Genomic DNA, 13,650 nt, shown 5'->3' with positions numbered 1-13,650 from the left:
ATATAATGTATTGTCTCACGTACATGAGAAGTGTTGACAGTATTTATTGATTTGTCTGTTGCAAATGTTTTACTGTGTGTGCGCAGTGTGGATAAGAAGGGGAATTACCACTATCTGGTGAAGTGGCGAGACTTAACTTATGATCAGTGCACATGGGAGAGAGATGACTTGGACATCCCAGAGTTTGGTATCCATAAGGCAGCTTACTGGAGACATAGGTACATTTATAAAGTTCCATTTGAGCCAGCTGTTCGTAAAATCTGTGTGTTTATTGATTAAAGTATTAGGTTAGGAGTACAATGAAGCCCATGTGTAATTGAATTTCAAATGCATAATATTTCTGTTCGGCTGCATGTTTTGTCAGCCAATTAAACCCTGGACACAGGACACTGAGTCTCTTTTTGTCTGAAAGGGAGGAGGTAATGAAGGAGGACCCAGACAAGCCAAGAAGCATGAGAAGGAGAGAGGAGAATGATGAAGCTCCTGGAACCCCTGTTACTGATGTAAGTATGAACCCTCTGAAGCCTCTGCTTCCTGCTCTGCCCCGAGTGGCTGCAAGCTGCAGTAGCTCCCAGGATAACTAGTCTGTTATTGTTGTGTCCTGTATATTTTATATACTTTTTCTTCTAGAACGGAAGTTCCCAATCACTGGGCTGCAGCCCGGCACCAGGCCATGTACTGTTTGATTCCGGGCTGCAACAATGTGGCAGTGAGAAGGGGTTGTTAGTAGCCTATAGAAATCCCCTACTTTCTTATTATTTTCAGTATAGTTAATATTATTATACTAGAATTTTTATTTAAGCCTAAGTGTTTGCCAATATGTTTTTTTTATAAACTAATGTTATGTGACTTAAAGATTATCCTGCATCATGTCTCTGCATGGCCTTGTGCATATGTGTCATTTGCTTTAGTTGATGGTATAAGTGAAAAAGGAAACTGACAACAGTAACGTTTTAATGTGGCTGCAAACCCCCAAAAAAGACCCATCGAAGACAAAAAAGGAAATGAGACCAGAAGAAAAAGCACCATTCAATCAAAAACATAATGACAGCTACGTAAAATACTGATTCATTTTCATTGGGGATGTCAGTGTGTCGAAACAATTGTGTGTTGTGTGCATGGAGAAACTAGTGATTTAGGCCATTAAACTGCATTATTACCCCTACCTTCACACTCCTCTCCATGAAAACCTTTGTGGGCTATGGTTTGATCCACTCTGTTAAAAAGGTTGTGATCACCTTTTCTGAAGTATTACATGTTCGTTTTTAAATACAGGTGAAGCATAGGTGTCAAATAGGAAAGATTTCCTGTTTCTTGAAATGCTACAGTTATCCTCAGTGATCAAAAAAACATTTATAATAAACCATTTCTAACTTTAGCTCTTTTTTAAAAGAATAAGTGTCGGGACATGCTCAAACTCTCATAAGTGTCGGGACATGCTCAGGTGTCTGTATCCCTTTATTCTCTCTTAACTGTTGTTCATTTTCTCTCTCTTCTCCATTCCCCAGCCCACAATAAAGTATGAAGAGCAGCCAGACTTTGTGACGGTGACAGGAGGCACTCTGCACCTCTACCAGCTGGAGGGCCTCAACTGGCTGCGCTTCTCCTGGGCTCAGGGAACTGACACTATCCTGGCTGATGAGATGGGCCTGGGCAAGACAATTCAGACCATCGTATTCCTCTACTCGCTGTTTAAAGAGGTGTGTGTCAGATACAAACAGCCATTATCAGAGCGCTTGTGAAAAGAATCGAGTACAGACATGAGAGTTTGTTGAAGTAATGCACAAACACAATTATGAGATTCATTGTGATTGTAGTCATAGTTTTTGCTGTACTGAGTATACTTATTGAGCATCTCTTTTTTCAAATATGAACAATAATACCATCTGTTAGGATCATTACAAAAGATCTGCAATTTTGAAAAATGAATTTGAGAAAAATGAGTCCTACTCTTTGGTCATGATTCATCCAGTTGATAGTTTAACTGAAATATTGAGGCCTAAGGAGCTTTTTTGAGGTAGCTTACTTCAGTTTTCAGTCTTATTCAGCTGTTTTTTTTTTGTTTTCTTTTTTTGTGGTGTGTGTTCTCTCCCCCTCTCCACTCCCCAGGGCCACACGAAGGGGCCGTTTCTAGTGAGCGCCCCTCTCTCTACTATCATTAACTGGGAGAGGGAGTTTGAGATGTGGGCTCCAGACTTCTACGTTGTCACCTACACAGGAGACAAAGACAGTAGAGCCATCATCCGTGAGAACGAGTTCTCCTTTGATGATACAGCTGTGAAAGGAGGAAAGAAGGCCTTCAAATTACGGGTGAGCAGAGAAGAACCGGACAAGCAACAAATAAAGCCTAACTGTTACACATACCAAGACCAAGTGAACAGTAACTCTGCCGTTTATTTCACTAACATCAGCCATGTACATTTCTGCAAATTTCCTCCTATGTTCAGAGCCATCTTACTAATCTCCCATGAAGTCATGGGATTTGTTGACTTGCACATTACTTTTGAGAAGTGCTTATGCTTAGACTTACAGATATGTAAACATCATTTGTAAAAATGTTTTACATAGGGCTGGGCAATATGACATTATCATGATACTTTGCAGGACAACACGTCACAATTTTTTTTGAGTATATCGTGGATATTGTCAGTACTTCTAGAAAACCGAACAACTGCATAGTTCATAATTAGCCCTGTTTAACTGAACGTAGTGCAGCACAGTATGTGAAATGTGGAAAACAAACAATTGTATTTATAGTTTTTGATAGCATTTTTAAATGTAATCCCTCTTGTTCTTTTTTGTTTGTTTCAACTTAGCAGAACATTGTGACAGTACCATGTATCAGAAAAAAATTCTTGATATTTGATTGTTGCATTTTATATATATATATATATATATGTATATATATATATATATATATATATATATATATATTAAACAGTCAGAGAAGTAAGCTGAATAGTTGTGATTAGTCAATTTGTAAAAAATATGTTCTTGAATCAGCAGTGACTGGTTGGCAGTGATTAGTAATTAGCATATGTAATCGATAGTGATAGCCCTAGATTTTCAGTTACTGTGCTAAGTTGGTGACCTTCATTTTTGCATTACTGTTTTGTGTGTCTCTCTCAGAAAGAAGCTCCCATTAAATTTCATGTGTTGCTGACCTCTTATGAGCTGGTGACCATAGACCAGACAGCTCTGAAGTCCATCGACTGGGCCTGCCTTGTGGTGGATGAAGCTCACCGCCTCAAAAATAATCAGTCGAAGGTATCTGCATTTGTGTATGTAGACGATGTGTATGTGTGCATTACTGATGTTGATAATGGTATTGTTAGTTCATATTTCAGGTTTGTAATGGTAGAGCCTATTAACTCACTATAATTATAAAAATTCAGTGTGTGAATGTTTTTTTGTAAAAGCTGAGCCGTGTGTGTGTTGTCAGTTTTTCAGGCGACTGAATGACTATAAGATTGACCATAAGCTGCTGCTAACAGGCACGCCCCTTCAGAACAACCTTGAGGAGCTCTTCCACCTGCTTAACTTTCTTACACCTAACCGCTTCAAGTGAGGACAAACACACACACACACACACACTTTCTAATAGTAGGCATCCACATGTACTTGTACTCGCACCGGATCTCTTTTGTCAGCATTTTTTGTTATTTCTGTTATTAAAATGAAGCAAAAGAACAAGAATAAAAACATATGTATCAAACATATCTGGAGCAGTAAACACACTGTTTGCTGTTCTTTATTTATGTTTGTTGTTAGTTACTGTCTTATGTGTTTATACGTTCATAATTTCTTTAATGTGCATCATTTGTCCACGTGAGCCAGCGAGGTGGCTCATACAGTCTTACTAGGCAGCTAGCTATCCAGCAAGTGACCTAAGAGATCCGTATGATTTAAAATGTGCCTACCAGCTCAAACGGGTTAAACTATGTCCAATCAAACATTTTCCCTCTAAACCTTAACTGCCAGTAATTATATATAAAACTAGATATTTTCATTATTGTGTGAAAGTGTTATGGATTCAGTGAGGACAAGTAAAACTGCGAAGTTGAAGCATTGCACCATAACACGCTCATATCTCTCGCTCATACACACTCTCTGAAATATATTTTGTATGTTATGCATCCTAAGCATATCCTCATACTGACATGAGAATGATAACAAAAGCACATACAGTCAAAGCTGAGCCTCTCTCTCTGTCTGCAGTAATCTGGAGGGATTTCTGGAAGAGTTTGCAGACATCTCCAAAGAGGACCAGATCAAGAAGCTGCATGACCTGCTGGGGCCGCACATGCTCAGACGGCTGAAGGCAGACGTGTTTAAGAACATGCCAGCTAAAACAGAGCTGATCGTCCGCGTAGAGCTCAGCCCCATGCAGAAGTGAGAGCACTCTGAGAACATTGAGGGGATTTCAGCATGCATGATTCTGTAGAGCTGTTGTTTTCTTTCATGTGTAGGGTCAAAGAAAAGTTAAAAGAATAATAAGGGAAGAAATGATTAAACCTGTTGCATAAACTGCAGAAGGTGAAAGAGGAAGGTTGGAGATTGTGGTTTTGTTTAACCTTTTGTGTTTTATGTGTGTGTGTGCATGTGTGCATGTGCTGAAAAGGAAATACTACAAGTTCATCCTGACACGGAACTTTGAGGCGCTGAACTCTAAAGGTGGAGGGAACCAGGTTTCTTTGCTGAACATCATGATGGACCTGAAGAAGTGCTGCAATCACCCCTACCTCTTTCCCGTTGCCTCCATGGTAAGATAAATACTCACAAGTAGAGGTGCACTGATGGTGATTTTTTATTGCTGATTCTGATTTCTTGATGCAAATTTTAATTAGCCTTTTTTCCATTTCTAAATATCTGAAGTGCACACTGGCTACATGAACCCATGAAGCACACTGACACCAGTTCCAGTACTACCAGCCAAAGTTGCAGCAAAAATGCAAAACATTATTTTCTCTTGTGTGAGCCATACTGACATTTTAAATTCTTAAAGGGAAAATCAGTTGCCTATTTAAATAACATGAAATTAAAGGGGCCACATAATTGAGAACGAAATTTTCCTTCCTTAATAAGAAAATTGACATAGTATGTAAACATTGTTAAAGTTTCAGAGTGCACAATTCACCTCTCAGTCCATACAATCTGTATATGGAAAGTAAGCTGCACACTCAGCTTGTTCTGAATTCAGTTTGTGCTGAACTCATTTTTATTCATTTTGTGTTGTCACAAAAACAAACACATTCACATATTTCCACCTACTCAGCCTGTAACAGTTTAGCCCGCCTATTCACGCTAAAGTTATAAGGACTGTTTAAGCCTGCACTGCTTCTGGATGAAGCACAACACAGGACAGCTAGTCAGAACAAAGCTCATTTACGTATATCAGTCATAAAGACACAGTAACAACAACAGCTGTTGAACAACTGTTCAATTCTAAGGGATAAAGAGAGGTTGGAAAATATTGATGTTAAAATGATATATGGCTGTTTTTGGCACATAGAGCCTCTATGTCATAGTGGACCTCAGAGAGAAAAAATACAGCAAAAATGTAGGATATGTCCCCTTTAAATAAAGTGGTACATAGAAAGTGAAAGATTATTGGCTATTTAACACAATGAAATGACATTTTGGTATAAGTGTAGCAGCAGCATTCAAATACAGCATTAGTGCACTTACCTGGCTCACATAATTTTCATCATAGCATTGGCCAAAATAAAAATAACAAATTAGCCTTATTTTAAAATGTGCACTACAACTTGTCATACCTCCGAAAAATGAAATATCATGATTATGAATGGTGAAAATGTTTTAAAGTGCTGTGATGTTTTTTTCTATGTTGCCCACCCACAGTACTAACACATTGCTGTGACACCCATGCACATAATCACCCCTACCTCTTTCATTTTGCCTTCATGGTGTGATACTATACACTCATTACACACATCTACGTTAACATGCTCCCCACTGCCATAACTAAAGCTCACAGTAATGTACACCTCAACCTCCAATTCCACATAACTGCCTTACAGTTCTAGTGTTCTTTTGTCTAGACTGTGTTTTTGTTTGAAAGCACATCAAAGCTGACGATCAGTGCTGCCACCCTGTGTCTGAACCTGATACTGAACTACAATATTGGTTACTTTGTAGTGAGATTCTAGGCAGAATACAGCACTGAAGGATTGTGTTTCTCTCCAATATGCTATTTGCCTTTATTTGATTAAACATTTTTGAAAGGTAATTATTTATTTGTTACTTGCTTTTTGCTGATGCTGTTTGTGCATGTCTTCTTATTTGTGTGTGCTTTACAGGAGGCCCCTAAGACACCAAGTGGGGCATATGAGGGAACCAGCCTCACAAAGGCTTCTGGGAAACTGATGCTGCTGCAGAAAATGCTGAGAAAGCTGAAAGAGCAAGGCCACCGCGTGCTTGTGTTCTCTCAGGTACCTACTATTTGTACAACCTACTTTGACTTGCAGACACACACATAAACACACACAGAACAGGGCCAGCAAATCCCAAATATCTAGAACAAGGGTGTTCAGGCAACTGTTAAATAAAATAAAACATATCAAATATGTTTTGACTGACTGTTTCATTTTGGACATCCATTTTGGTGGACATTTCGTGTTGAGTTTTCGTTTTCCACTTTTGATGAGCGCCACAGACTCTAAACAGATGAGACACCTTGGTTTTGACTTTAAACATGGATAAAAGCACACCGTTCTCTATTCCTTTGTTTTAAACATTCTGTTTATTTAAAATATACAAAAATATCTTAAATAATTTGCTTTCTGACCTGATATCTACCTCTGTAGTCTCTGTTTCGATCAGTTGCCTTTGGCTAAAATCGTTTATATAAATGCATCGTATTGGATCAACTGCAGCACAGGACTGCTACAGAAGCCGTGACAGTTCATGTTCATGTATCTTGCTGAGATAGGACCATTTTTTTCGCATACATTAATAAGTGCTCGATTTCATCCCGTTATACTTTGCTGGGTCTACATCCGGGCCGCGGTCTTCCAGTTCACGGCTCCAGTTTTAGGTTGACATTAAAAGTGTGGCTGTCAAACCCACACAGGCTGTTAGAAACCTTCATACTTGACTCTACACTTTCACTTTCATCTTTGCCCCTTTCTGATAATGATTCATTACATCCTGTACCTGTGTTTATTATTGTGAATCGCTCTTAATATCTGACTTTCACAACAATAAATTCATAACTTGTGTTGCTAGAGTACCAAAAGACACCAAGTGATATGCATATATCCAGGGTTCAATATTAATAATTGCCTGATTGCCCAGTTGCCCAGGGTAAGAATACTACTGAATAAAATTCAATATTATAAAAAGAGTAAAATACTGCTGGTTGGACAAGCTGAGGTTTAGCTTAGGGTAATTCTGATAGTGAATAGCATACTTGATATTTGCTTCACTTTTTTATGCAAACAATATGGCAAGAATGTGACGATACTTCAGGTTTTTAGATGATATGTAATGATACATGTTTTTTTCGGACATTTGATAAACTGGTTAAGACAAAATAGTGCCACTTTTAAATAGTATCAAAAACTATGAATGCAATATTTTGGATTCATCATTTCATATAAATCCAATCCAGGACTAATTATACTCTCTTTGTAGTTAAGCATGCAGTTAGGCAGTGTTTTTAAGCGCTGGTGATGTCCACGAGAAGCATGTTGTGACATATTGTCATGTAATTCATCATGATAAATAACATGATAAATATTGCTATATTGCCCAACCATAATTATAGTGTAATTAAAGTATATAGACAGCTTCTGCTTTGTTATCACATGACTGTTTTTTTGCACCAAAGTAAATATATATGACACAAATAATAGTAACAATAACAATAATAACTGGAGTAGTGCATTTATGAAGAAAATGTAGTGATTGAGCAGCTTAAGCTTATTGCTACGTGGTTGCTAAAGTGTTGCTAGGTGGTTGCTATGGCATGAGGTGTGTATACACACTGGTTGTTAGAGGGTTGCCAAGTAGTTGCTAATTGTTGTTAAAAATTAAAAATAAAAAAAAAAAGAAAAGTATATAGCGTGTTTGTAGGTGAAAATGAATGGATGAAAAAGTGAGGAATGAGGGATAAGAAAACATCACATAGTGGAGTGCGGGTCAGTATGGCTGTGGATTAGAGAAGTGCCCTGAGTGAGTACATGTACTTTGGTGGCTGTAGGGCAAAGAAATAATTGGACTTGTGTAAGGGCAGAAATGATTGGGAGTCTATGGGAAAAATGAGAGATGAGAAAAAAATGACAAACATGAATGCGGGTCAAACATTGAATTCATGTTTGGGGGCCTGCCCTGAGATAGTGTACGTGAAACAGAGTTTTTCAGGCGAGCAGAAGGACAGTAGATGGGCGTACAATTTTTTACCCCATTCATTCCTACAGGAAACATTCTGTCATTTAAAACAAATTGTACGAAAATCGGAAATTGGATCAAAAAGCTGTATACAAGCACACCATTTCCTATCAGGCAAACTTTGCAGCCATGGAACGGTGTTGATATCTCGAAAACTGCGGGACGAGTTAGCAGACAAAAATCCAGCAGAGAAGTAAGAAAAAGACGAAGAAGAATACAAATCTGATAACAGTAGTGTTGTGCATTGCTTTGTAACATGCAATCACTAATAATACTGAAAATAATAGCTTTGTTTTATACAAATATAAGAGGTTATATTTATTTTAAGAACAATTCATAGTCCAATTCATAGAGTATTAAAAAGGAGTTTGCCCCACTCTGCTGCAGTAACTGTCTCAACTCTTTGGGGAAGGCTTTACACTAAATGTTGGAACATAGCTGTGAGGATTTGATTGCATTCAGCAGCTGGAGCACTAGTGCCATCAGGTATTGATGTTGGTTGATTAGTTCTGGATCACAAATGCAGCTCCAGCTCATCCCAAAGTATTAGTTGGCTCGCAATCACTCTAGAGAACACGGGTCCACTGCTACACCACTCATTGCAGGGGCTTCATACACCTGTAGCCTACACTTGGCATTAGACATGACGATGTTAGGCTCATGTGCGACTGCTCTTGTGTTAGCAAGGAGTGCACCCTAATGCAGCTAAATTCACTTATAAGAACGGATAAATACAAACTTTTGGACATATAGTGTATATTTGAAAAATGTTTTTAAGGCAAAAATTTGTTTGCCACAGTATAAACTCTGTTTGAGAATTTTCAGAAAACTTGCCTGGCCGTGCAAGTGGGGAAAACAGTTAATACTGAACCTTGTGCACATCATTCCCATGCTTCAGCTACACTGGTTACTTATCTTTGTATGTATTAAATACAACTGTTTGTAACATTCAGAGTCTATCACAGTTGCTTTTGCTTATCTTTTCTAAATCTCTTTTTTCTTGTACTCCTGCGTGTACATGTATCTGTGTATAAAGCGACTCTGTTAGTTCTTCTCCATGTACATTAACTTGAACTTGAAAACTTTGAACTTGAATGCACCTCTCTGTAAAGTTTTTTTTCATGCAGCAAATGAATGCATTCAGACAAAGCGTGCTGATGTTTCCACATTCACATGACAGTTTAAAGCAAGTTATCATATTCAGTTCCTAATCGTTATCGTTTACATTAGATGACTAAGATGCTGGATTTGCTGGAGGACTTCCTGGACTATGAGGGTTATAAGTATGAGCGCATTGACGGAGCCATCACCGGAGCCCTGAGGCAGGAGGCTATTGACAGATTCAATGGTGAGAATGCCTCTGATTCATCACTTATTCTTCACCATTTTTCTGTACAAAAATGAGTGATTTATAGTTTGAATCTCAATAGTCTCAATCGACCTATAGATTAACAGTTAAAAAGTTAACTATAACCTTAAACCAAGCATTGCCCTAAACAAGTCTGATCTCGGTCCAGTTCAAGACAGAAATTGTTATTTGTGCATAATCTCTCTCTCTCTCTCTCTGTCTCTCTCTCTCTGTCTCTCTCTCTCTCTGTCTCTCTCTGTTTTTTCAGCTCCGGGAGCTGTTCAGTTCTGTTTTCTTCTCTCTACAAGGGCTGGTGGTTTGGGCATCAATCTGGCAACCGCAGACACTGTCATTATCTTTGATTCTGACTGGAACCCTCACAATGACATTCAGGTATAGTCTGCAGACTAGGTAATAGCCCTAAGTGGACATTACTTATTTGCCTGTTGCTTATAATGATTTGTTTAGGTGCCTTTCGCTACAGTGAAATGACATTTTGAAGACATTGTATTTTCTACATAGATGAATTTGGGATAAGTAAAGACAACTCTGGGTTGACTGTGGAAAACTTGTTTTAGTATTTCTGTTTGTCCTGACTACTGATCTGCTGCCATATATAGATCCAGGAGAAGGAAACAGTCAACAGATTTACCTCTCTTTCTGTCTCTGTGTCTCTGTCAGGCCTTCAGTCGAGCCCACAGGATTGGCCAGGCCAATAAGGTGATGATCTATCGCTTTGTTACCCGTGCCTCTGTAGAGGAGCGTATCACCCAGGTGGCCAAGCGCAAGATGATGCTGACCCACCTGGTGGTACGGCCAGGGCTGGGCTCCAAAGCTGGCTCTATGTCCAAACAGGAGCTGGATGACATCCTGAAGTTTGGCACAGAGGAACTGTTCAAGGACGAGATTGAGGGTGAGAGAAACAAAAATGAATGGAGGAAGAAGATGGAAAATAAGGAGTAGAATGAATATACTGTGTACAACTGTTTCTGACACTAGGAGGTCTACTGTAGATCATTGGTTGTTGTACATACATCTGGGGTTTCTTGGCCTGCACAGTTAAGTGTGTTCGCTGAATGAATCCTTTATAGAAGCAAACACTTTGAATCCACAGCAGGTATAATTGAGAAGCGAGTGGACTTGAAAATTTTAACGAGTATAACTTAAAGGTCCCTCCCTCGTCTTACAGAATTTTGTCTGAATCTGATCCGACCTGACCAGAATCACATCATCAGATTTTGAGTCCGAAACAGACTCGAACTGGCTTATCATCACCCAAAGTGCCGAATAAAACCTCACGTTTTTAATGGTAGCATGGTTACTGAATCGTGTAGCAAAAAAATAGCTGTCATTACTTAGTGGATAAATAGAATAAAAAATAATTTGAAAAAATGTGTAATAACACAATCAGCTGTCCAAGATAAACAAATTCTGTTAAATTCTGCTTTAACAAATTCACTCATTAAGCAGTGTCATTGAACAACAGTTTGAATTGGAATAAAGGTTTTATTATAAGCAGTTTTCACACTGGGTAGTGCTGATATAGAAAGATGTAGCCTTCACATTGTTTAATCACAAAACTTTTTCTGTACATAGAACATATTACATAAACATGAAAAGGTATGTGTTTTTAGCCAAAGTAATTAAATATAAACATATGCCCTCTCCTGAATTGCTTTGCTTTACCTCTCAACCATTTTCTCATGAGCGTGGACCTTGTGGACCTCGGCATTAAATTCTTTTGACAACGTGAGTGGGTTTTAAGGTAATGAAAATAGAGAGGAAGACTGAAATAGAAAAACTAAAGTGTAGGGAAATGCAGAACAAAATCTCTTATGTTAAATTTGAACCTGACTCAAGCCCGACACATATTTGGAAAATGACATCAAAACGAATGAAAAATGAGCAGTCTGGTCCCATTAAATTGGGACAAATATTTCAAACTTTAAGAAAGACATGGTAAGACAACCTCATATTTCCAAAACAATAACTATAAAGATATAAAAGAAATTCTTACTGGTCCACTCGGCATAAAATGTTAACAAGATAGAGCTGTGGACATTGTAATAGCCAGCTGCTGTTTTCAAATGGAGGAAAAAAACAAGTTTTGAGGGGTTCTTATGTCATTGACAATATGCAGACCTCTTCAGAGTCTAAATGCTTTTCTGAATCGCTCCCCAATCTTTAGGCCCACTTTGTATTTTTGTTTTTATGTTTGACAACATGTTTTCTCCAAATAGTTTGTGACAGTCATGACACTCTATCATTGTAGATATTGTAGTGTCTGGATAGTACATCATTCTTGGAACTGTGTGTATGTGTGTGTTTGTCCAGCTGGGGACAATAAGGATGAAGACAGCAGCGTGATCCACTATGACAACGCTGCTATTGAGCGTCTGCTGGACCGTAGCCAGGATGCCACGGATGATACGGACATGCAGAACATGAACGAGTACCTCAGTTCCTTCAAAGTAGCTCAATACACCGTCCGAGAGGATGACAAGGTATGAGAGATTTGGGGCATGCAGATGAAGATGACAAGATAACAGGGAAAGATAAGTAAGACAGGGAAAGATAAGAGGGAAAAATAAGTAAGAATGAAAAATATTGATGCTTCCAGTTACTGTTCCAGTGTTGGTTTCATATGCTCCTGGGTTTCATATACTTTTATGCTTGTGTATGTTTGCAGATTGAGGAGATTGAGAGAGAGATCATTAAGCAGGAGGAGAACGTTGACCCAGATTACTGGGAGAAGCTGTTGAGGCATCATTATGAACAGCAGCAGGAGGACCTGGCCCGCAACCTAGGCAAGGGCAAAAGAGTCCGCAAACAGGTCAACTATAACGACGCAGCCCAGGAGGACCAAGGTACCTTACTGCACACTATAAAAGCACAATGATATATAGTTATATGTAGGGCTGGCTAATGTGGCCATAAACTTTGCCAGGTCATTCAATATTGATAATTATCAATAATTCTTATGAGTATTTCCTAGAGAGAGGATGTCTAACCTTTTTTGGTTGCCGTCTCCTTTTGTTTCAAGATGATTCCTTAACTCACAATCTTTAATTTCAGCAGTGAAAATTATTAATCGATTGGCGTCGTCTCCTTAACCATCTAGAACAGATTTTGTTCATGTAGTTTTTAAATATTTCTTTTTTAAACTATAATTTTTTAAATTATTATTAATTTGTATTCTTCTGTGACTACATACCACAAAAACTACTGCTGCTACTATTCATAAAATGAATATAATAAGTACAATTAGTATCAGCATTTGTAGTGACAGTAGTAAAAATGTAGATTATTTAATAAATGTTTTTGTGTTCATACAAAATAAGAGTTATATTTAGCAGTAGAAATATATGTCAGCAGTAAAGTTGTTGCGAGTGAAGTGTTGGCAAATAAACAGTTAAATCTGCATTCTGATCAGTTTAATAATTCTGTTTACTTCTTAATTATGCAGTTTCTACTGCATGACATAAATAAATCCACAAAGGCATATTTAACTACCAGTCTGAATAATAAGAATAATGTCTTTGCTAAGTTACAACCTTGTCTGCTCAATGTGTAGAGTTCATGCTGCATCAGGTTTTTGTTTGAATGGCTCCTATTGCATGCGGCACTGCATATTTGCTTTTAACAACATTAGCTGCTAAGTTGATTTTATATATGTATTACATTGCTGTATGAGGCTGTCTAGCCAGATGTAGCCCATGGACTGGTAGTCTGAGACACCTGATTTTACTAATCTCCAGTTAGTGTACAGTGGTGTAGGTAGGAGTGGACAGTGTGACAGTATTTATTGTTATTGTGATAAATTACATCACAGTATTTATAAGTAAGTATATTGTGAATATTGTCAGTACTTCAAGAACAGTTACGAGCTG

At 38.2% G+C, this 13,650-nt stretch overlaps 1 protein-coding gene across 1 annotated transcript in view; it reads left to right on the top strand.

Annotated features, from left to right (window-relative positions):
• The window catches only part of chd3 (chromodomain helicase DNA binding protein 3), a 48,025-nt gene that overhangs the window by 11,048 nt on the left and 23,327 nt on the right, over nucleotides 1-13,650 (top strand). The window contains 14 exon segments of the mRNA XM_036596567.1: nucleotides 87-218; nucleotides 413-503; nucleotides 1,509-1,700; nucleotides 2,110-2,310; nucleotides 3,130-3,267; nucleotides 3,443-3,564; nucleotides 4,219-4,392; nucleotides 4,622-4,763; nucleotides 6,321-6,452; nucleotides 9,643-9,760; nucleotides 10,029-10,153; nucleotides 10,442-10,673; nucleotides 12,095-12,264; nucleotides 12,450-12,627. Of these exon segments, the coding sequence (XP_036452460.1) occupies nucleotides 87-218; nucleotides 413-503; nucleotides 1,509-1,700; nucleotides 2,110-2,310; nucleotides 3,130-3,267; nucleotides 3,443-3,564; nucleotides 4,219-4,392; nucleotides 4,622-4,763; nucleotides 6,321-6,452; nucleotides 9,643-9,760; nucleotides 10,029-10,153; nucleotides 10,442-10,673; nucleotides 12,095-12,264; nucleotides 12,450-12,627 (2,147 nt within the window).

The sequence above is a fragment of the Colossoma macropomum genome, unplaced genomic scaffold (genome assembly GCF_904425465.1).
Source record: "Colossoma macropomum unplaced genomic scaffold, Colossoma_macropomum, whole genome shotgun sequence".
NCBI classification, from domain to species: domain Eukaryota; kingdom Metazoa; phylum Chordata; class Actinopteri; order Characiformes; family Serrasalmidae; genus Colossoma; species Colossoma macropomum.
This window is presented reverse-complemented; position numbering and strand designations above follow the sequence as displayed.